General features: G+C 32.6%; 1 protein-coding gene across 1 annotated transcript in view; it reads right to left on the bottom strand.

The window, feature by feature from the left end:
- The window catches only part of PTPRQ (protein tyrosine phosphatase receptor type Q), a 285,135-nt gene that overhangs the window by 250,701 nt on the left and 8,890 nt on the right, over positions 1–25,544 (bottom strand). The window contains exons 4-11 of the mRNA XM_051962483.1: positions 24,360–24,510; positions 23,278–23,384; positions 22,466–22,563; positions 9,391–9,556; positions 7,709–7,969; positions 6,067–6,227; positions 5,039–5,150; positions 4,081–4,307 (exon numbers count right to left, since the gene is read on the bottom strand). Of these exons, the coding sequence (XP_051818443.1) occupies positions 4,081–4,307; positions 5,039–5,150; positions 6,067–6,227; positions 7,709–7,969; positions 9,391–9,556; positions 22,466–22,563; positions 23,278–23,384; positions 24,360–24,510 (1,283 nt within the window). The remainder of the gene's footprint in view (positions 1–4,080; positions 4,308–5,038; positions 5,151–6,066; positions 6,228–7,708; positions 7,970–9,390; positions 9,557–22,465; positions 22,564–23,277; positions 23,385–24,359; positions 24,511–25,544) is intronic.

The following is a 25,544-nucleotide window of genomic DNA, read 5'->3' as shown; positions in this document are numbered from 1 at the left end:
TTTAAATCCATATCTTCCTGGCTCCAAAGCCAGCTCTCTATCCATTATATTGAACTACTTCTGTCATTGTACATTCCTCTATAATTTAATATTAAAATATTTCAAGAACAGAAATGTGCAACACCAAGCATTGCCATTGGAAGTCAGTGGCTGATTGTTACGTGAAAAAAAAAAAATGAAAAGATGGTAAGGCTCTGAAATTCAAAGGTAGAATCAAGGGTGCCTAAGAACTTTGAACTAAGAAATGCAAGAAGCTGTTTTGAGAAGCCTTGTCAGCCTGACTAAGGAGAAAGTTTCTGATTGCTGACTCCTCCTTCTGTCAGCAGCGCTTCTTTAGATTAGCTGCTGAGAATATCCATGAAAGAATTTAGCCTGTGTTTATTATCCTAGAGCAACCTCCCTTAGAAGGACTATGCTAAGCATATTTCATCTGTCATACAAAAAGGGGGAAAATGGTCCGTTTGTTCTTTGGCCTATGAATCTTTAATTATATTAAGCTTTATAAAAGCACAGGCTTTCCTAGAACAAGAATTAGAATATTGCAGAGGCAGTTTGGAATAGTAGGAAGAGGATCAGAACAAGTTACACTGTATTCAAGTTAAACTCTGCAATTATATAAAAAATGCTTAGCCTCTACTTCAGAACAGTCTGGAAAGATTTATCTGAACTAACGCTGGAGTGAAGGGAACAGAACCAGGAGAATATTTTATATAGTAACAGCAAGATTATGTGATAATCAACTATGATAGATTTAGCTGTTCTCAGCAATACAGTGATCCAAGACAATTCTCATTGAATTGGGATGGAAAATGTCAGGAGAGAGAGAGAGAAAGAGAGAGAGAGAGAGAGAGAGAGAGAGAGAGAGAGAGAGAGAGAGAGAGAGAGAGAGAGAGAGAGAAAGCTAAAGAGACTGAATATAGCTCCCTTTTTTGTTTGCTTTTTCTTTTTCATGGTTTTTTTCCCCATTTTATTCTGATATTTCCTTTACAACCTAACCAATATGGATATAGGTTTAAAATGATTATACATGCATAACCTGTATCAGATTGGTTGGTGTCATAAGGAGAGGGAAGATAAGTGAGGTATAGAGAAAAAAATGCAACTCAAAATCTTACAAAAATGAATGTTGAAAACTATCTTTACATGTAACTGGAGAAATAAAATACTACTGAATTAAAAAAAAACACACAAATAACAAAAGTGCTTAGCATCTTAATGCTCTAGACCAAGAATTCTTAAATATTTTCTACTTGAGACACCTTTTGCCTGGGAAATTTTTTGTGATCCTCCCTCCCCAGGTATTTAGGTTTATAAATAGGTACACAAACCAAATATTTCTTAAATTAAATCATAATTTCACGATTTCCAGATTCAGTTATATGACTCCATATGGGCTTGTAAGTGATAGTTTAAGAAGCTTTGTTCTAGACAACTCTAACAAGTTGCATAAGATATAGCAATCTGTACTAGTAGAAAGAATTTCCTAATTTGGGAGTCCCCTAAACTAATGAAATCACAGACCCAGTCCCTAATAAAATCTAATTCATATTTATTTTATGACTGGTAGCAATGAATATAGGCAATTAAATGATTTAGTGGATATAGCAGTGACTCTGGAGTCAGAAAAACTGAGTTCAAATGTAGCCTAAAACATTTTTTTATCTAGATGACTCTGGGCAAGTCACTTTATTTGTCTTAATCCCATGGAGAAAGAAATGGAAAACCACTTCAGTATATTTGCCATAAACAGTATGGTTCAAGGCATCTTGAAGAATCACACATGATTCAGAGATGAAGAGCATCAACAATAGCAAAGCAATTGGAAATCTTACTCTGAGGAGCTGCTTGATTGAGTTCTGTGGTTCATAATGACAAAAATAATACTTTTTTCCCCAATTAACATTAATTATTGTTACATGCAACCTCAGTGCAAGTTGTCATCTTTAATTCAGTAATGTAATGATTTTTAAAAGGTATATACATGCACATTTTGAACATAAATTGAGAAACTTGAATTTGTATAAATAATATTAGGAAAGAATAAAGCATTTATTAAGCATCTACTATTTGCCAGGGACTGTGCTAATTGCTTTACAAACATTTTCTCGTTTGATTTATTTAGATTCTCATAACAATGCCTCAGTTTCTTCATCTATAAAATGGAGATATTAACATCAATTCTCTCCTGGGGTTGTTGTGAGGATCAAATGAGAAAATAAATGTAAATCACATAACACAGTGCTTGGTTGCACTATATAAATATTAGTAACTATTGTTATTGCAGTCCCAGCATTTTATCCCTATGCCACCATTATGATAATCTTCCTCATATCACAGAAGAGTAAAGAATATAACCCTGAAAATAGTTACCTCATATAAAGAACCTGAAGAAATCATATCAATGAAATAATTGATTATGATGCTAGAGGACTAATGATGACACAGCCCTTTCTGAACTAGTTGGAGGGGAGCAACTATAGCAACAGGAAGCATATGCTATGAAATGTAGGCAAAATGTCTGTTTCATTTATCTACTTTTTACTGTTGTTTGTTATTTTGTGAACAGGCCTTGTAACTGGGAAATGAGAGCAATAGTTTTGTAAAAAGGAAAATTAAAATTAATTAATTGAATTTTTACAAAGGAACTTTAGAGAATTGATTGTTTTAGTTCAGTCATTTTAACTGTATCCAACACTTTATGACCGCTTTTGGGTTTTCTTGACAGATATTGAAGTGGTTTGTCATTTCCTTCTCCTACTCATTTTACAGATGAAGAAACTGAAGCAAACAGGGTTAAATGATTTGCCCAAGGTCACACAACTAGTAAGTGTCTGAGGCCTGATTTGAACTCAGGAAGATGAGTCTTCAGGTCTATCACTCTATCCACTTTGTCACCTAGGCAAAATTCTATTTATGAGAATTCATAAAACTGTATAAAATTTTTCTGTGGTCAAGAAATATGTCCTATACCATCAGACATGGTCACTGTAATTACTTGTTTTTTGTTTTGTTTTGCTTAATAGTACTTCTTAGTTACAAAGGAAGGTTCTTGGGGAGAGGGGTTGATTAGGAAATGATAGTAACATTATTTGTAAATCAAAACATTTTTTGTGAAAAAAACTTTAAGTTCTATAAAACTATCTTTAAATTTTCTTCAGTATTTAAAAGCCAAATGCTTATTAAATTTTAAAGAAAATAACCAGACTTCTGGATATTTAATCTAAATTTTCCATTATCCTTCCCAAGAAAAAATATCACTGACACATTTTATTATAAATAATTTTACAAAGTCAATGTAATTTAGTGCTGTCATTTACCCATTTCCGTTTCACTTGGAGCTGCAAACAAGCCTTTTACTGATTTAGCACATTTAAAATCAATGAAGTGCAGAAATATTTAAATTACCCCATTTATGGAATCTGTCCTTACCAAAACAAAACAAAACAAAACCCTCTAATATTTTTTTTAAATGCAGGTGTTGGCCTCAGAAAATTAATAGACAGAAATAAAAACACCAATTCAATGTCATAATTATTTAACAGAGAAGTATAATAGATTTAGAAATGAAAACTACTTTAGAAGTTATCTAGTTCAATTTCATCATTTTAGGTGAGGAAACTGAGGCCCAGGGAAAAGAAGTTGTCTGTCTAAGCTTACATCAGTAGTAAATGGCAAAACCAAGATTTGAACTCTCTGACTGTAAACTCAGTATGCTTTCATTGAACCAAATGACAAACTTATTTTTTTACTTGTAAAAATAATGTTTTTCACATTAGTAACTAGAAAGAGAAACTTTATCTTTTGTTTTAATACATTATTTATAAGAATAGAAAAAAAATTATTCAACCTAAAAATATAGCTATATAATCTCACTAAAGTTCCAGAATCGCCCCCCCCCAAAAAAAAGAGGACAGGAATGAAGCAATTCTTTTTATTATTTTTCCCTAAATTCCTGCATAATTTATGTGGTTATCTTTAGCAAGAATTCAAATAAATTGTTTCTTTACTTTTAATTTCCATAATACTAAACAAGTACTTAATTTAAAATACAACATTATGCAGAAAGCCTTTAACATTTACCTTTATTTCATAAGTTGTTCCAGGATTAAGATTAGTAAGAAGCACTTCCAAACTATCTGGTTTTGCTCTAACTTGTGTATAAGTGGTTTGCATCCATGGGCAAACTTCCTTATATTTAACGATGTATGATTTAATCCTTCCATTTGGTTTTGGTGGCGTATTCCAAGAAAGAAGGATTCCAGCAGATCCTACTCTTTCACCTGCAAGGAACACGGGAGGCCCTGGATCTGTAAAAACAAAATGCCTTTAATTAAAATGTCAAGTAACAATTTGAGTATTTCCACAGTTCATAAGGAAGAAAAGATATTTTCAACCTAGATCTTTGAAGTTCCTGGAGACTAATGGACTCAATGTGAAACAGCTCTCCTTAGCACTATGCTTTAAAAAAAATGATTAAATGCTTTGGGTAATACCAGCAACATTCTTTTCTAAGAATGTAAAAAATGGAACATTAAAAAAACTTCATAGACCAAACAACATTTAAAGCCAAGTCATTTAAAAATCATTCTTAATATAAGAAATCCAAATTAAAAATAAAAGCACATTATTATTACTATTAATATTATTATAATTATTTACTTGCTAGTCCTTGCTGAGAAATGTTGTTTTATGTATAACTCCACATATTTCAGATTTTCAAATTCATAAGCAGATATAAAACAGTTATTTTCATTATTTCCTCATAAAGAAGTCTAAAAATGAGCTCAAATGATCATCATAATGCAAGTTGGGTTCAAAACTGCTGTTTGATCATTTTCATTTTCTCCTCAATGAGAAACTTTACTTAAAAAAATTTATTTTCATGCATGTAATATGTAGGTAGGTAAACACTTTCAACAACAATAACAAAATTAAGTAAAGTTTTGGAGTATCTAAAATTACTATAAAAATAAATTTTAAAACATAGTATCTATAAAAACCAAAATATACGTAGATATAGAATGTGCATTATACTCACTGGTCACATTTGTTGTCACCATTTTACTAACAGGTGTGCCAAATGTAGTAGCAGAAACTGAAGAAATGGTTACATTGTACCTTGTCCCAGGAACAGCATTTGAGACATCAACCTATAGTATCAAGGAGAAATCAAAGACAAAGACAAAACTCTTTCAAGGAAGAAAGAAAATGTAAGAGAGCTAAAAAAAATCTATTATTCTTAAAATCAGAAGGTAACAATTGATGGAAAACATCTTCAAGGAACTAAGACACTATATTACATAAAAGTGTTTGTTACAGTATATCAATAAATAACAAGTAATTTACTTTAAAACAAAAATATATATATATTTGAAATATAAATATATACCTAGATGTGTATTACAATATATATATATATACATATAATACAGTAATACATCAACTAATATGCCAATATTTCTGCCTCACATAAATTCTACAAAACTGCCGACTTTACTGCCACCGGAAGGAAGTTTTCAATAAGAATTCTTGAGAATTTACAGCTAGTCCATTCTCCAACCCTCTCAGTTAAATATCACTATGCAATACCTGTGTCTCTGAAGATCCAAAAAAAAGTAAGACAAATATTATAAGAAAAGCCATCATTATTACATTTTTCAGACAGTAGAATTACATTGATGGCTCTACAGGGAAATGTTGCCTGCATTAATGATTTAAGGACAGATCTTCCTGGCAAGTACACAATTAATGAGCATGTATTACTCAATAGCACTGCCCTTACTTTGTTAAACTATTCATGAACCCTTGGATGACTGGCCGGAGGTTTATGGTAGACTTAAAGAAAAGAGAAAGAAAGAAAGATACACTAGCTGTTGTTAAGGTAACAACCCTTCAATGTGGAAATTTATGCTCATAAATTTGGCATTGATAATTTTGTCTTTTTCCTATACTAACAACAACAATAACACAAAAACTTAAAAAGTGAGTTTTCATAGTTCATCAGTTTCATAAAGAATTTTCCTGTTAGTATCACATTTAAACAAAGTGCCTCAATGAGAACTATACCTGATACTCCCCATGGCCAAGATCTCTGATTGCAACAACGCCACCATCAGGAACAAGAACCACATGATACCTTTCCACATGTCCAGAAGGCATTCTCCAGTGCAAAGAAAAGGAGTGTGTTGAAATATTGAAGGCTTTCAGTTTTTCTGGTCTTTCAGGTTCTTATAATAAAAACACAAATTTTAAAGAACATCTTTTTTATTTTCAAATGATTAAGAATTATAAAACAGCTTTAAATAATGGCATTTCAAGAGAATTCTATCATCAACTAACCACCCAGTCAAATTAATTTATCTCTTTAGCTGTTTATCTCAACTAAATATTTCTTGAGAATGACTATTATATAGTATATAAATATATAATGTAGTTCTTCCCGGAAAATTTCCTCAATCTGATCAGTTTAATTTTTGCTAAACTGTATTTAATAATGTATTTTTTCTAGCTCAAATATTGTATTTTAAAATCCATACATAAAAATATGTATACATATATATAATATTTATATTTATACACAGGCAAATATATGTATAAATATATTAGAACATAAAGTACATATAGTACAGAGTATGTTTAAAAGTACCACATATTCATCTGACTCTTCAGTTATGTATTAGAGATGGGAGGATAACAAGAAAGGTAGAAAAATATACATCTGTCCTTCCCCCCCACCCCCCCAGATCGGAACATTCCAAAAGAAAGCTCTGAACTCTCTCTAATAACAAACAATCATTTTGATTAGTGAATGAAATAATGATGGGTGGCTCTTCCTTCTGCCCAAACTATTTCCTCTATACTTCACATTTGCTTTCATTTTTATTTATGAACAGTTGTTTAGACTGATTTATATCATCTGGAGGGGAGTTTTCCACACACGTCTCCGATTGGTTACCAGTGAGTCAGGTTCCTACTCTGCCTTATCTTAGCACAGATTCCAAATAGACAATACAGAGTGAGAGAAAGAGGGTTTGCAGCCAAGTATTTGCAAAACATACCTCATATAAACTCAGCTTAAAACTATTGGCAAAAATAGGTCCGAAAATACTGAATATCCTTTACCTGTATTATTAGAGGCTACAGACAGAGCTCAAGAAATTAATGCTTGGGGACAGCCAGATGATATAGTAAACAGAGCACTAGCCCTGAAATCAAGAGGAACTGAGTTCAACTTCGACCTCAGATACTTAACACAAACTAGCTATGTGATCCTGGGCAAGTCACTTAACCCCAATTGCCTCATCAATAATAATAATAATATCATTATATTATTTTATATTATTTATTATATTGTATATTTATATATAATATAAATATTTTGTATTATATTATAACATTATATTATTTATATAACATTATATATGTTAATACATATATATTATATTAAACAAGAACTGAATGAATCCATCCCATAATCCTCTAAAGCCAATTTTTTTCTTTCTTTTTTCTTCCTCTTTCTCCTTCCCTTTCTCTTTCCTTATCTCCTCATTTTCTTATTTCTTTCTCTACTACTTTCTTTTTATTCTTTCTTTCTTTTCATAACTTCTGGAAGAGTCTACAAATACTCAAGTGGTTCCACAATATCTTATTTTTCTAAGTATGAACACTATAAGATATGATTATTTAACTATAGAAAACATTTACAAACCTGCAACCACCTGGATAAATGAGCTATATCCTTCAATGTCACCTCTTACTCTCTGTACTGTGATGTTGTAAGTGCCACCAGGAGTCAGATCTGTAACTGTATGGTCAGTCATGGTTCCAAAAATGTAATATTCATTAGCAAATGTATTATTTGCTAAACAAATCTTGTAGTGGGTGAAGTTGGTCTTTGTTGGATTCCACATTAACGTTGCAGCAGAAGTATTCACAGCTTTTAAGGCTAAGCCACATATGCCAGCTGGTTCTATTTGGCATTTTTAAGTTGGACATAAATTTGTTTTGGGGAAAAAACAATATTTTAAAGACATGCAAAGGATACATACAAACAAAATAAATTATAAAAATGAGCCCTAATATGTAAGCCATTGCTTTTTTTGCTGACTTTTGCCATATACGTAGAGGTTCACTTATTGATACTAAATGTCTCTAAATATTTCTACCAAAAATAGTTTCATTCACAATGTTGGCCAATAATGATACCTGTAGTTTTTATATAGGGATGTAGAACAAACTTGCAATTTAACTGATAGAGGAAAATCTCAGATGAAGAAACTTTCTCAAACAATTCAAGTTGGAAATTTTAGTCTTAGAGAGTTGTCTAGAGCATTAAAAGTTATTTGCTAGGATCACAGAGCCAAAATGTATCAGAGCTGGGAACTGAATCCAAGTCTTTCCAGTCGTAATGCCAGCTCTCTGTTAAACACATGATGCTGCCTGTTGGGTTGCAACATAATTCTTTAAAATATATACACAAAGGGACAGCTAGTAGAATAGTTGATAGAGCACTAGCTCTAGAGTCAAGAGGACCTGTATTCAAAATCTGCCTGAAACACTTAATGAATCCCAATTGTCTTCAATTGGGGTTGGGGTGGGAGGGGAGAGAGAGAGAGAGAGAAAGAGAGAGACAGATAGACAGACAGAGACAGAGACAGAGATACAAAGAGAAAGACAGACAGAGACAGAGACAGAGACACAGAAAGATAGACAAAGACAGAGACAGACAGAGACAGATAGACAAAGAGAGACAGAGAGACAGAGACAGACAGAGACAGAGACAGATAGACAGAGGGAAGCATACCCATAAGTCTAAATTGATACTTTAAAAATTCCCATAAGCTTTCAGAATTACTACTAGTAAATACTATTAGCATTTACTTATATATGAAGAAAGCTATATTAATTTTTCCAGGATTATAACTATAATCTATACTTAATCAGGCAATAAAGACTCTAGATGAACCCTGATAATTAGACTTCTTTTTCACAGTAAAATTGATAAGGTATACAATACAAGGTACATGTGAGGTCATTATTTTACATATATTTTACATTTAAAAAAGAATCAAGTTCAATTTAATCAGAAGAGCAGGTACTGTCAAAATTATATAAAACTGATAAGGCATATAATGAAAAGTACAAGTGAGTTAATCATTTTACACATATTTTGGTTAAATACAATCAGACCAAAAACTAATCAGTACCAACTACAATTAAATTATTTAAACTACCAAAAAAAATGGGAGTTCATTTGAATATATTCTTAAGCTATAATTCAAATAAATGAAAATCATTTATTCTCAGTGCAATTATACTGTATTATATTTTAACCTAACTACTTAAATTCTCAAAAAATAAATCAAAAATTTATTTAAAGTAATTACTTACTTGTAATAACCTTCTTCTCAACAGATTCACTATAATCCATGCCTCTAACTGTCTTCATCTGAAAAATATATTCTACTCCAGGGGTCAGATTTTTCACTTTAGCTCTGCTTCCATAAGCAATTAGTTTAAATAAAATTTCCCTTTTAGTTGTCACATGATACAAGATCTATTGTAAGAAAAATACAGCAAATCAGTAGATTTCCCTTTATCAGTCTTCTGATTTGGTTCAGTCCTACAAACATTAGGCACCTCTGCAATTTTGTACCAGACATTGAAGATGCAAACATAAATAACTGCTTCCCTGAAGGATCTTATTATTTACTTTGAAATATAAAACATGTAAATTTTTATTTCAAATTATCTTATAAAACTTGAATTATCTTACCATCAACAATAAAATCTATAAAGCCCATATTAATTTTCAAACTCTTCAAAAACACTAATTTTTAACAAAAAGAAAGAGAAAGTTCATGGATGAAAATGGTATGACTAGAATGATGCATACTAGTACATAAATGCCTACACATAGTAGACATTTAAAAATATTTATTTATTTAATGAATGATCAATCATCTTTGCTCTTAAAAATGGAAATGTTATAAGGCATAACAGGAAATGAAGTGATTTTATAAGCAATTTATTTTTATTATGCTTTTTCAAAATTCTAGATTGCATGTAGTAGGCCAAATGTTTCAAAGAAACAAATTTTCCAATTATGTGAAAAGCTATTTGGGTAGTATAGGAGAAAACAGGTACTGAAACACTCCATTGATTCAGAAAATGTCATTAACAATTACCTTGCATCTTTGAAATGAAAAAAGATAGGAATAAGTAGAATGTGAGGAACTTATGGTATGAGAAAAGATAGGAAAAGTGACTAGCTTCAAGAGTTGAATAGCATTCTCTGAATGGAGTTCTAACATTCAGGTCAGGCAATGAAGGCTAAACAGGAAATAGGGGATAGTAAGAGTAGTTTCCTTAGGTAGTTTCTTGTACTTGTACATGGGATATTAAGGTAAAGAACTCAGACCAACAAAAATAGCTCAGTTTAAAAATTAGTGGAATTTTTTAAAGCATATCTAGAAATTAAAGAAAGCAAACTTTGAATGATTTGTACATTTAAAGCATAATTCTTAGAACAGAGATGATTAATTTTAAATGATTGGAAAAATGATCCTAATTACACTTCACTAAGCAACCAGTGTACTGTTGCTTTACTCATTAAAGTTTAACAAATAATCTCATTTGTTGAAAAAAAATTACTCCACCTGTCAGACATAATATGTTTATCAATAACACCATGAGTTCTAGAGATTAATATTATTCTTTAAAAATTGGTTTCTATATGACAGTATTCATATTATTTACAATCTGAGAAAAATAAGTAGATAATAATTGGCTAGAAAAACATCAGATATTTTTTCAATCATAAAGAATTACAAGACCTCAGCCACACCAAAAAAAAAAAAAAAAAAAACTTAAGAATTTGGCATTTACCCTCAAAGACAGAAAACAGAAAGAAGAAATGTTTTACTTTCTAATTTCTTTCTTACTTTAATTTAATTTCTAAAAAAACAATTTAAAAAAAATTTCAATACACAAAGTCAAGGATGAAAGTATGGGAAAGTATTTAAAAACCCTAAGAAAACTATGCATTTCATATGAGTGACATTTCCTGAGTCCCATCCTGCAACAGTATTTAGAAATGACAAAAAGAAAAGTATCTTACTTTGTTCTTCTTTCTGTTTCTTTTCTGATTATCCAATTGTAATAATGCTTTCAGTCTCCTTCTGAAGTCTTACTTTCTCCTTAAATGCATCCTTAGTAGCACTAGTTAACATTGATTCTTCTTTACTAAATCCATGATATTTATTGTTTAAACTAGACATTTAAAATCTTTTATTATTGTCAATATGATTTTTGCATCTTGACTTAACTTATGGTCTAATTTACATATCATTTTACATATATAAGTTTTGTTTACTCTTAAAAAACTGTAAAATTCTGAAGGTCAGTGGTAATGACAAATATTTCTTTAGAATCTCTCATATTGTCTTGTATAGATTAAGATACAACTTAGGTGCTCAACAAATATTTATTGAATTATACTATGGAAATCACTGAAAACTATTTCCTAAAGTTATCTAATAATTATGCAAAAGAGGAATGGGAGGGTGGGGCTTAGGAAGCCAGTGGGTTGACCTACCTTCAACAAATACTAGACAGTCACTCATTGGGTATGTTACAAGAGGGATTTTTTTTGAGGTGTGTATTGTACTAGATGCCCTCTGTAGTCCCTTCCAACTCTTAAAATTCTGCAATTATATAATTCTGTGATTATACGAAGGTTTTAACTATAAGTAAAAATCATCTTACAAAGACAGAACTTAAACTAGCATAGCAATGGATGACTGAGAAAGGTCTTATAATATTCTTTCTCCTAACACCTCAGCAACTAAAAAAATGACATCTAGATACTATTACAATTTACTGACCTAAGACATAGGTTTTTAAGTCAGTTGGAGGAATATTCAAATATTCTCTAAAAATAGTTTTTGTAACAGTTTTAAGGCACTCAACCTTCAAATCTCTTTCCTGTTCCAATCTCTCTACTGACCTCTAACCTCACATGTTCAACTGCCTTTTCAGTCACCTCAAATTGGGCATCCAGTAGCCATCTGAAACTCAATATGTATAAAATAGAACTCATCTTTCCTACTAAACTCACTCTTTCTCTTACTTTCCCTATCACTGCAGAGGGCAATACCACTCTCCCAGGCCCTTAGGCTTACACTCTAGGCCTGGACTCCTCGCTTTCTCTTACTCCCCATAATCTGTTGACTTGCCCTTTACAAAATCTCTTGAACAACGTCTTTTCTCTCCTCTAACATTATTCTAATATAGGCACTTTCACGTCACATTTGGACTATTGAAACAGCCTGCTGGTAAATCTGTCTGTTTCAAGTTTCTCCCCTCTGTACTTCATTCTCCAGGCATCCACCAAAGTAATTTTCCTACAATGCAAGTTTTATCTTCTCCTCCCCCAACTCAATAAATATTAAAGACTTTCTCCACTTTTCTCACACCTTCCTCCCTAATGTGTATTCTTCAATATACAATAACACTAGTCTACAACATATTCCCTGTAAGTATAATCCAAAGCTCTACCCATAGTTTAGCTTTTCCTCTTTTCTTTATCAATTTATCTGTCTGTCTGTCTCTCTTTCTGCCCCTGTCTGTTTCTCTTTCTGTGTGTGTGTGTCTCTCTCTCTGTCTTTGTCTTTCTCAGTCTTTCTCTTTTTGTCTCTCTCTGTTTATCTCTGTCAGTCTCTGTCTCTATCTTTGTCTTTGTCTCTGTGTCTTGTCTCTGACTGTCTTTCTGTTTCTCTGACTCTGTCATTATCTCTATCTATGTTTATGTCTGTCTCTGTCTCTCTTTATCAGTCTCTCTGTCTCTATCTCTGTCTGTCAATCTTTCTCCCTCTCTGTCACTGTTTCTGTCTCTCTCATTGATTGGGGGAAAAAAAGGTTATTCCATCTGTCAAAGACACAATATGTTGATCAATAATACCATATGTCCTAGAGATTAATATTATTCTTTAAAATAAGTTTTTACATAACAGTATTCTGTGCCTGTTTCTCTGTGTCTCTGTGTCTGTCTCTGCCTCTCTGTTTCTATCTCTGTCTGTCTCTTTTTTCCTTTCTCTCTGTCTACTCTTTCTTCCTCCTTTCCTCTGTCTATTTTCCTCCTCTTTCTGCAGAGGTATGCTGAAGAGTCTCAAATCTAAATGTCCAGGCTACTCTCTTCACTGAGCTCTGAAACTTATTTATCATGAACATGACATTTCAAACTCAATGATTCATAGATCTCTCAAGTCTATGACCAAACAAAATCCTTACAGTCCCTCGAGATATTAATTTTAATGTCATCCTTTATTTATTCTCATTTATATTACATATTCAATTCCTTCCCAAACCTTGATATTTCTGTTTCACCGAAGTTCTCCTACCCATCTTCTCTCCAATCAGAACTATCATCCTTGTTAAGATCCTCACCATTACTTAGCTTCTTCTTTGGTCCATGATTCAAACTTCTAACTGTTAATATCTTAAAGAAAAAAAAAACCTATCTAGCTAGAGTAGAGGACCCTTGTCTAAGTTCTGGAGTAGAAAAGATGTTTGTGGTCACTCATAGAGAATATCACAGGCCAGGAGAGTAGTAAACACACCTTTCCTTAGATCATACCACCTTGGAATAACTTAAAACTCAGAGGTCCTAAGTAGTGTCTCTGAAAAGAGCACAAAACTCCTAAAGCTTAGGACCAAGGGTTCCCACAGGGGAAGCAGAGTCCTACTTTAACAAATAATGAAAAGTTAAGAAAAAACTTCAGCGAGAAGAATGCCTTTAAAAACAGAATTTGCCAAATGGAAAAAGAGGTACAAAATTTTTTTGAAGAATAAAAACTCTTTAAAAAGTAGAATTGGCCAAATGGAAAAGGAGATACAAAAGTTCACTGAAGAAAATAATTCCTTAAAAATTAAAATTAATCAAATGGAAGCTAATGACTTTATAAGAAATCAAGAAACAATAAGATAAAATCAAAAGAATGAAAAATTAGAAAACAATGTGTAATATCTCCTAGAAAAACATTTGACTTGGAAAATAGATCCAGAAAAGTTCATTTAAAAATTATGATTACCTGAAGGCCTTGATCTTAGAGCCCAGGTATCATCTTTCAGAAAATTATCAAGAACTGCCCTGACAGGACTTATACCCCAAAGAGATCTTAAAGGAGAGAAAGGGACCCACATGTGCAAAAATGTTTGTGGCAGCCCTTTTTGTAACGGCAAGAAACTGGAAACTGAGTTGATGTTGGAGAACGACTGAACAACTTATGGTACATTAATGTTGTGGAATATTATTGTTCTATAAGAAATGATCAGCAGGATGATTTCAGAAAGGCCTGGAGAGACTTACATTGAACTGATGCTAACTGAAATGAGCAGAATCAGAAGATAATTGTACATGGCAACAACAAGTTTATATAATGATCAATTCTGATTGATGTGGTTCTTTTCAATAATGAGATGATTCAGGCCAGTTCCAATGATCGTGTGATAGAGCCAATCAACACCCAGAGAGAGGACTGTAGGAACTGAGTGTGGATCACAACATTCCTTCCTTTTTGTTGTTTGCTTGCATTTTATTTTCTTTCTCATTTTTTTTCTTTTTGATCTGATTTTTCTTGTGCAGCAAGATAATTGTATAAATATATATTCATATATTGGATTTAACATATATTTTTCCATGTTTAACATATAGTGGATTACTTACTATCTTGGGGGGGGGGTGGGAAGAAGGGAGGAAAATTGTAACACAAGGTTTTGCAAGGGTCAATGTTGAAAAATTATTCAAGCATATATTTTGAAAATTAAAAAGTTTTAATAATTAAAAAAGAATTGCCCTGATATTATAGAACCAGAGAGTGAAATAAAAATTGAAAGAATCTATCTATTACCTCCCAAAATGAAATCTCCCAAGAATATTATAGCCAAATTCTAGAACTCCCAGTCTAAGGATAGAATACTGCAAGCAGCCAGAAAGAAAGAATTCAAATATTGTATAGTCCCAATCAAGATAATACAAGATTTAGCAGTTTCTACATTAAATGATTGGAGGGCTTAGAATGTGATAATCTAGAGATCAGAGGAGTGAAGATTACAATCAAAAACACCCATCTAGCAAGACTAAATATACTCCTTCAGCTGAAAAAATGGATATTCAATGACACAAAAGACTTTCAAGCATTTTTGATGAAAAGTCCAGAGGAATAGGAAATTTCACTTTCGAATATGAAACTCAAAAGAAGCATAAAAAGATAAACAAGAAAGGAAAGTGATAAAGTTAAACTGTTTACATTCATACATGGGAAAATGATAATTGTAACTCAAAAAACCTTGCTGATTATTAGATGATGTTAATGGTACGGGTGTAAGCTTAATATAAAAGAATAATATCTAAAAAATAAAATCAAGGGATAAGAAAGAGGAATTCATTGGAAGAAAGCAAAAGGTAAGGGTAGACTGGGGTAAATTATCTTACATAAAAGAAGCAAGAAAAAACTTTAACAATGGACAGGAAGATGTGGGGTGTAGAAAGGGGATGGGAAGAGTGAGTGAACTTTCTTCTCATAAAAGAGGGCTTAAAGAGGGCATAACAGATATTTAATTGGATATAGAAATCTAACTTACTCATCAGGAAATAAGGTTTAAAAAGGATAAGAGATGAGGGAAGTGATAAAAGGGAAGACATATTAGAGGAAGCAGTAGTCAAAAACATGACTCTTGAGGAGGGACAAAGGGAAAGAGAGAAAGAGTAGAATAAAATGGGTAGGGAAAATAGGATAGAGATAAATCCTTTGAAGCAAGGTTTTCTGATAAAGGCCTCATTTTTCAAATATATGGAGAACCGAGTCAAATTTTTTTTAAAAAATAGGAGCAATTTCCCCATTTGATAAATGAGCAAGAGTAATGAACAGTTTTCAGTTGAAGTAATCAAAGTTCCCTATAGCTACATGAGAAGGTGCTTTAAATCATTATTGATTGGAGGAATACAAATTGAAACAATCCCAAAGTTCTACCTCATACCTATTAGATTGGCTAAAAGGACAGAAAAGGAGAATGTCAAATGTTGGAGAGTATGTGAGGCAAATTAGACATTAATGCACTGTTGGTAGAGTTATGAACTGATTCAACCATTCTTTAGAATAATTTGGAATTTTGTCCAAAAGGACTGAAAAAATATGCATACCCTTTGACCTAGCAGTGCCATTATTTGGTCTGTATCTAAAAAGATATTTTTTAAAGTAGGGATAAGGAGATACACACACACTCAGAAATATTTATAGCAGCTCTTTTCTAGTGGCAGGGAATTAGAAATTGGGAGTATCAATTGGGGAAGTACTGAACAAATTATATTATGTGATTATGAAAGAATATTCTTGTGCTGTAAGAAATGATGAGTAGAATGCTCTCAGAAAACCTGAAGACTTCCATAAACTGATACAAAGTGAAAATGTATTATGCAAAAAGTGATAGCAATATTGTAAAATGATCAGCTGTAAATGATTTAGCTATACAATGAGCCAAAACAACTTTGAAGGACAGATGAAGAAAAATGCTCTCCATGCCCAGAGAATTGATGGTATATTGATTGAAGCATACATTTTTGTAGAGGACACAGATATTGGAGAACTCTGAGAAAACTATACTTGCAACAAAGATACAGCAGGGTGTTAACTCTGTGATTGATGAGATGATGGTTCTTTAGTTCACGTATACTTAGTACTTAGTATGGTGATATAATGGTTCTACAGTTTGCACATGCTCAGTATGCTGTAATGATGTAATTGTATTAAGGTACATAAGGGCTGGGAGGACTTGAAATAAGCAGACTGGAGAGAGACTCCAGTGAGAGTGAGCTCGAGCTCGATCGCAGACTCCAGAGAGGCAATTTTATTTTATTTTTCTTGAGTTTATTTTTCTTGGTCTATGTTTTCTTTCACAACATGATTAATATGCAACTATATTTTGCATGATTACACATATATGACCTATGTCAAATTGTTTGACTTTTCAATGGAATGGGGGAATATTTGGAACTCATTTTTAAAAACAAGTGCTAAAATTGTTTTTACTTGTAAATAAAGTACTAATTTTTTTTAAAAAAATGTTTACTGATTGACTAATGGGGATCACTTTTTTCCACTCTTCCCTCTATAAGTAGGCTAATAAAATAATATCCACTACTTGCAGCATATAATCAGTGCTCCCTTTAAATACAAATTTCCATAAAATTTAAATGAGATGAAATAGCAATAAAATGCAAAGTCCATTTCCTGTAATCACTTTGGCTTCTTAAAAGATCTAAAACATGGCTGCTGTTCCTGTCTATACTCTGACTAGATTACATCTAGCTATCTATTCCCTGTATGTAATTTTGTGAAAGATATTCCTATTCATTTGCACTTTCTGTCCTCATTGTTGACTTTTTAGCAAGGAAGTCAGTACTCTACCAGTTACTTCTGAGAATTACTTACATAAACATGTGTTGTTCAATTCATTTCCCGGCTCATTCCTGCTGGTAAATGCTACTTGACTTTGGAACTCTCAGCCCGCAGGCTCAGCAAAATGAAGTGTTGCTTATTTCTAAAAATTCTCTCTTGTTAAAAAAAATTATATATGTATTACTAGCAGATATTTGTCTCTGCATGCTATTGCCAAGAATATAAGAGTAGCCAGGAGAAGAATTAATAGACTACAATTCCTCTTGAGCAGGGGAGAAGAGGCAAAGTGGGGGGAACAAAGAAGTTATTTAAATTTCTGCTTCAGAGCACAGGTATGATAACCTGGACAACATTTTATATCCTGTACATATGTTATCATTTGAGGTGGTAAATATGTCACAAATGTTCCCATGAGGCTTATATTGATGTTTTCTGCAGCCTTGTTAAAAGTATTCAACTGAAATTCACAGCAATTCCCCTGAGAACTTTGAGGGTTGCTGCTGCAAATGATGGTAATTAGGGCTGAAGCATCCAGCTAGGGTCTGCCAAGGTCTGATGGGGCATGGGGGAGACTAAAAAGCAGGGAGGAAGGACTGACTGCTTTTTCACTGTTCATTAAAGCAAGTTTTATTTAAAGCCCCTTTTCTTAGCCTAAATGTTAAAGATTGACTTCCTATCTCCTTTATGCCTGAAGAAGAAAAGGAAAGGAAAGGGAGAAAAAGAGAACGGCACAGACACAGAAAAACAAATGATTTATGACTCCCGAGGTAATAACCCAGAGAGACTGCAATCAAAGGCTTTGCTCTACATTATATATATAAATCTTTATATCATTATCCTTTTTTAATGTGGAGTACAGAAGGAAGAGCAAAAAGAAGTACAGCCAAACAGGACAGCTTTGAAACTAGCAAGCTAAACTTAAAGACATAAAAAGAAAAGCAAGCTGAATGTACATAAGATCTGCAGTTTTGTGTACAGTCATCTTGTTCTGATCCATAATGTATGTGGAAATAATTATTTTATTTTGCTGTTTAAGTCCATCATAAAAATGAGTACTTTAGAAAGAATCCTTAAAAAAGAAAAAAAAAAAAAAAAACAAATCTTTATGCCATTTGAATAACTGTACTCAGACTAATGTGTTTTATATTCTGGCACAGGTCAAAACTGGGACAAAGAAGTTTTGCTCTTTAGGTGATGACAGACATTGTAATTCTTGATCAGGAGATGAGGGGGAGAGAAGGAGGCCATGAATTCCTATAACAGAGAGAGACTGATGAGATGAATCCTCAATATTCTCTATGCTTAGTGAGAGAGGGGAAAAAAAAACCTGAACATAGGAGAACTACAAGGAGAAAACTTCTTGAGGGGAGAAAGCTGGGTAAGTGGAATTTTTGAGGATTTCTAGCAGTAAACACAATTCCTCATCAGATCTTAAAACTAAGTCAGAATCAGTCTCTCTCTATCTCTCCCTCTTTCTGTCTCTCTTCTATCTTTCATCCCTCTCATGTCTTTCTCTCTCTCTCTCTCTCGCTCTCGCTCTCTCTCGCTCTCTCTGACTCTTCTATCTTTATCTTATTATTTGTTTTATTTTTTAACCACTTTCAACTCTTTATGAGTTTTTTGGACAAATGCTGGAGTGGTTTGTCATTTCCTTCTACAAATGAGGAAACTGAGGCAAACAGTAAAGCTACTTGCCCAATCACACAGCTAGTAAGTATCAATGGCTTGATTTGATGTGCTAATATCAGGGAATATTTTATGGAAGAAGTAGTATCTGACCTGTGAAAGACATGAGGAAAAAACAGACAGGTAGAGAGGAAAACAGAATTCACCCCACACATAGAGCTGGCTGGCATTAATATATAGAAGAAAACACTGGAATGTCCAACCTGATAGTCCAAGTTTCCTGTAATGGGTGTTATGTGAAAGCAGACATGAAAGAGGATTGTAAAGATAAATCTTAAGCATTCAGAGGACCCTACATACTAGGCTCAAAAGTTTGTGTTTGAATTACTAAAGGCTTTTCTCCCCAAAAGAATGGCATGAACATATTTAACATATATAGGACTGCTTGCCATCTTGGGGGGGGGGGGTGGAGGGAGGGAGGGGAAAAAAACGAAACATAAGCGAGCGCAAGGGATAATGTTGTAAAAAATTACCCTGGCATGGATTCTGTCAATACAAAGTTATTATTAAATAAAATAAAATTTAAATTAAAAAAAAAGAAAATTAAAAAAAAAGAATGGCATGGTCAAATTGCATTTTAGAGATATTAATTTGACAACTGGAGGATGGATTTGAAAGCCTCAAATTGAGTAATGTGGCATGGAGAACAAGGGAGGCAGAATCAATTAAAATAATATTATAAATTCTTAGATAAGGTGTGAAGTGAAGAAGATCTGAACAGGGATGGTCACCATTATGAAAGAGAAGGGAAATATAGTTGAATTTTAGAGATAAAATAAACAGGACTTACCAGTGATTTGATATGGAGATAAGAGAAAAAAAAAAAGAAGGAATCACTAATTACACTAAAGTTATGAACCTAAGTGAGTGGGAGAATGATGATCTTTAAAAATAGTAAAAAAAGAAAAACCCAGCAAAAACATCTATTAGCATAAAAAGCTTACAGAAAATCAGTGATTGCATGATATAGATCTGAAGATTTCTGTCTTCATCATCATTGTTTTCATCTTACAACAAATTCTGTAATGTGATTTTGACTGTTTGAAGTTTTTTTTTTTTCCTTTGTATTTACAATATGCAAATCTAGGTATTTATAAAACGTGAAGCGTGCCTAATAAAATGGTCAGCTCAGAGAAGGTGATGGAGTTTCATTTTAGACATGCTAAATTTAAGAAAGATGCCAGAAAGGCATTCAGACGGAAATACTGAGAATATGAACTATGATGGAAATAATGGGAATAGAAAACAAGAAATGGATACAAAAATAACATCTGCCTTATCAAGGAAATAAAGACAGATCTGACAAGTAAATTAAATGTAGGGCATAAGGGACACTTGAAGAAGAGATGCAAAACTCTCTGCTCAATGAGACACATGTGGGATGTTAAAGGAAGGTTTGTTTCATTCAGGTAAATAGGTGAGTTTCATAAACTAAAAGGAAGAAAATCTTGTATCTTTCACTTCTAGTATTCAAAGCACACATTACAGATCTCTTTACTAGACACTGTTGTTAGAGAATTTGATCATGAACTCACTGATCAGTTAACTGCCAAAGACTCACTTAAGAGGTGATATTTGAGAGACATAGTATGTAAAGAAATACCCCAGTCAGGAAGAGATATAATTCTTACACCTGACCCCCAGACCGATCTATGAGAAAGCATGGTTATAGGACTCAAGGAAAGGTTGTCACAGACATCACTTAGATAGTCGGCGCAGCAGAGAAGAGAGAGTTGGTTGCATGTGTTAGGCCATATGACTTAGATTAAGCATTTTTCAGGGAAAGTTTTAGATGATAACTATCTTCATTGTTTTGTGTAAGAAGCTTTCTAATTTTGCATATGATCTCCAAAGTTTTTACAAGATGAAAAAATGGAAATAAATAATTTTTTTAAATCTCAAAAATTATGGAATCCATATTCTTTTGAAATTCTAATTCTGAGTAATGCTGTTCAGATGGTGAGAATTTATGGTCCCTTCATAAAGAGGCTTGTTTTTGACAAGAGTCTACCCCAAACAATACAAACAAATTTGGGGATGGCAGTGCCCTAGGCAGTTATTACAAAGGGCAGACCAATGTTTCATTTTGACATCTCCATTTGACTAAAAAAGTATAAGAAGTCCAGGTTATGTCATAAATAAATATCTGATAGTTATCTTTGTGGTAATTTGCCTCTATGTGCATATATGCATTATATGCATAGCAGATAGACTACTTGACTTAAGAGTTGGGGAGATCTGCATTCAAGTTCCACTTGCTAATATTTACTAGGTTGGTGACCTTGGACCATAAAGAGGGTAAATGAATGTCTAAACCTTGATACACACACACACACTCACAAAATAAAATAAGTACTCACTATGTGATAGATATTAGGAACTCAAATATAAAGAATGAAAATCACCATTCTTAAAGAGTTTCTAATAGAAAAGACAAGTAGATTAATGTAGATTAATAGAAAATATTTTAAAATATTAATATATATTAAAATATATATAATTTAGAAAAATGAATATATGTAAATAGAAAGTAGTGTTTGGGTTTTGTTTTGAAAGAAAATAAGGACTGCATGAAGTAGAGATGAAAAGAGAGTTCATTTCAGGTATGGGGTACAATCAATATAAAGGCACAAAGGCGGGATGTGGTTTTTAATTCTATGAAGAACCGTAGTGCAGAGTACAGGAGGGAGAGTGATGTGTTGATGTATTATGTATCTATGTATTATACACACCCACATATGTATGTACATATATGTGTGTCCATTTTACATGTGTGGATGCATTCATCTATGTTTAGCTATACTCATATGGGCACATATACTCAAATGGGAATCAAACCAAAATTTATCTTTTGACAACTTTTATTCACTACTCTCTCTCTCTCTCTCTCTCTTTGTCTATGTCTCTCTCTCTTTCTTTGTGTGTGTGTGTGTGTGTGTGTGTGTGTGTGTCAGAAGGTATAGTAGATAGACATGTCCTCAGTCAGAAAGATCTGGATTCAAAAGCTAACTCTTATTATGTAACTGGACAAATCCTTTAACCTCTGAGTGCCCTCAGGAAACAATCTAAGATTAGAAATTGCAAAATTTCTATATTGTTAGAAGTTCTTTAATTAATTTCCTAACACCAATGATGCAAACATTCTTCTCTATATGGTTCCTTGTGGTCTCAACATTTAAAGTGAAAAAGCAAACATCAAAGATGAATAATATTACCTGCTACTTATTTTATGATTTTGGACAGTTGATCATTAGAATTCTTTTGGAGATCTAATTTGCATTAGTAGAACAGATAAGTGAAAGCTTTATAGAAATGCTTTTTACCTGAAATTTGTCAAAGCCACCTTGTGGAAGTTTCCAAGACAAATAGATTGTGTTCTCTTCCTCTCCAAAAACTTGAAAGTCTGAAGGAGGATCTGGAACTAAAATGATGATATGAAACTATTAATAATAAAATTTGTCAAAATTTCTTTATTTACCTCATTGGACTAAAAACTGAATAATCAAAGATGAAACTGCATTCATCAAAAACTATGCCTGCAAAAGATTTAAAATATGTTATTGAAATAGGAAGACATGCTTAAAAAACAGACTAAGGAAAAGAAAGAAAAGGCCAAAAGAGATTTAAACATGCTAAACTTGATATACATGAATATGTTCTACCTATTCTGCCTGATTCATTAGTTTCTTGGTTCCTCATGTGAACCTAGAATTTAGGTTCCTTCCTTTCACCTGTCCAATTTTTCTCTCAAATATTCTGAGACAGAAAAGAAGCCTTGGTTCTAGTAGCAGCTTAAGATTTATTTAAGCATAATATAAAACTATAGAATTTTGGGTGTGGAAGGAATCAAACATATTCAACTGACTGACAGCAAAAAAGATCAAATGAAGATAAATTATATCAGAAGACAGACAGATAGATAGATATTAGAGAAATTATCATGTATCCTTAGCCAGTCCAATTCCCTTTTTTAAACATAGATATTTGCAACCTAAATGTTAGTATAATATTACTACATAAGTTTATATGTATATAATACTTTAACTATAATTAGTTTTAAATTATATGCTATCTTTAAACACAACCATTTTCCTGCTATATCTATGAAAAGTTAATTAAATATAAATGAACTTACAAGTGCTAGCCCGAAGGATAGTAGGCTGGCTCTTCTTTAGTCCATTGGTAGTCACAATACTAATTAAAAAATCAGTCCCTGGGGCAAGGCCATTAAATTTGAACATACTGAATGAAGAAAAAAAAAGATAATATTTTAAAACATTTAGTTTTGTAACAGTTGGAAAAAAATCTTAATTTCTCATACTATGTACAGAAAGTTTGTGTGTGCTTCATTAAAAGTTCCCATTTTATATACCCATGGATAGTATTTTAACAATGAACTTTATTGGCATTACTGGTATTATTTTTACAAAGAAATCAGACTGAAATTAATGAATGAGTGTTTCATAGTCATATAGACAGAAAGATTTATGGAATTAATTTATTATGGAAATCACTTGGTTATTAATTTCTACCCTAAAGTTTACTGATTCGAGTCTTACAAACTGTATGTCAAGTTCTCAAAGGCTTCCATAATAGAATCTCAACTCTGGTGGGTTCTGCCAAACTCTGTTGCATAGTATCTGTATGATTCTGAGAAAATAATAACCTTTCTTTGCCTCTGTTTTCTCATCCAGAAAATAAAAGTGTTATTCTAAATGATCTCTACAATTCCTCCATACTCCAGCAATTCACAATGACTAAATCATTAGTAAGTGATTGTAGGATTGTAATCTGCACCAGTAAAAGAAATGCCCACATTGTTAAAATCCCAAGTACATGCAGTATTGAGATTTATTGAAATTTGCTAATCAGAAAAATGGTTATACATATCTATAGTTCCAGCTACTGGGGGGCTGAAGATGGGAGCTGGGAGAATCTCTAGAGTTCAGATCTTTTAAGTTCCAATGAGTTATATCAATCAGATACTAACTATAGCATTTATATAATGAACCCTTGGGAGCAGAAATTGGGTGTTAAGAGAGTAGTGAATCAGGATGCCTGAAAGTTGAACTGACACAAATAGGAGATGAGAGTCAAAGTTCCTGAGTCAAGCAAAGTAGAACCAAGGAGACCTGCTTTTTTTTTTTAATTACTAACACCAGAATAAGAAATTTAAATGCTACCCTATATGTAACTAATATTTTAATCCCTTCATACCTCTCAGTAGAATATAATATTTCTTCTTTCATGAAACCTTCACTGGCTATTGATATAATATATCCATCGAGTATACTTTTAGCTGGAAGCCAGGTTACCGTTATTGATATTGAGTCTCTGCTGTGATTCATGTGTTCAACTGCACTAGGTGCTGTCAATAAGAAAATAAGCAATTTTAAAGTAACAAACAACACACTTTGCTTCTATACATATATTTCTGAAGTTAAAGGAGGTTTGAAATTTCTTTTTTCCCCAAACTTCAAAAATGTTGCTTGGTCTAACAATATGGATATATTGTCAATGGCACAAAAAAATCCTCCACTTAGACCTAAAGCAGATTTTTAAAACCCTTCAAATAAGTGCCAATAATTTCCAATTTGATTGAAAAGGGGGAGGGGTCTTCTAAGTAAATAGACTAAACAGTCCCATTTTAGAAAAAGAAAAAGAACAAGTTATAAACCAACTCCCTAAGAAAAAATCCCCAGGACCAGATGGATTTACATGTGAATTCTACCAAACATTTAAAGAACAATTAACTCCAATGCTATATAAACTATTTGAAAAAATAGGGATTGAAGGAGTCCCACCAAATTCCTTTTATGACACAGACATGGTACTGATACCTAAACCACGTAGGTTGAAAACAGAGAAAGAAAATTATAGACCAATCTCCCTAATGAATATTGATGCTAAAATCTTAAATAAAATATTAGCAAAAAGATTACAGAAAATCATCCCCAGGATAATACATTATGACCAAGTAGGATTTATACCAGGAATGCAGGGCTGGTTCAGTATTAGGAAAACTATTAGCATAATTGACTATATCAATAACCAAACTAACAAAAACCATATGATCATCTCAATAGATACATTTGATAAAATCCAACATCCACCCTAATACAAATACTTGAGAGGATAGGAATAAATGGACTTTTCATTAAAATAGTCAGGAGCATATACTTAAATTCAGTAAACATCATATGCAATGAGGGAAAACTAGAACCTTTCCCAGTAAGATCAGGAGTGAAACAAGGTTGCCCACTATCAGCATTATTATTCAATATTTTATTAGAAATGCTAGTTTCGGCAATAAGAATTAGAATAGGTAATGAGGAAACCAAACTATCACTCTTTGCAGATGATATGATGGTATACTTAGAGAATCCCAAAGATTCTACCAAA

Source organism: Antechinus flavipes, chromosome 5 (assembly GCF_016432865.1).
Source record: "Antechinus flavipes isolate AdamAnt ecotype Samford, QLD, Australia chromosome 5, AdamAnt_v2, whole genome shotgun sequence".
Lineage (NCBI taxonomy): Eukaryota > Metazoa > Chordata > Mammalia > Dasyuromorphia > Dasyuridae > Antechinus > Antechinus flavipes.
Note: the sequence above shows the minus strand (reverse complement) of the source record. Positions and strands in the feature narration are given on the sequence as shown.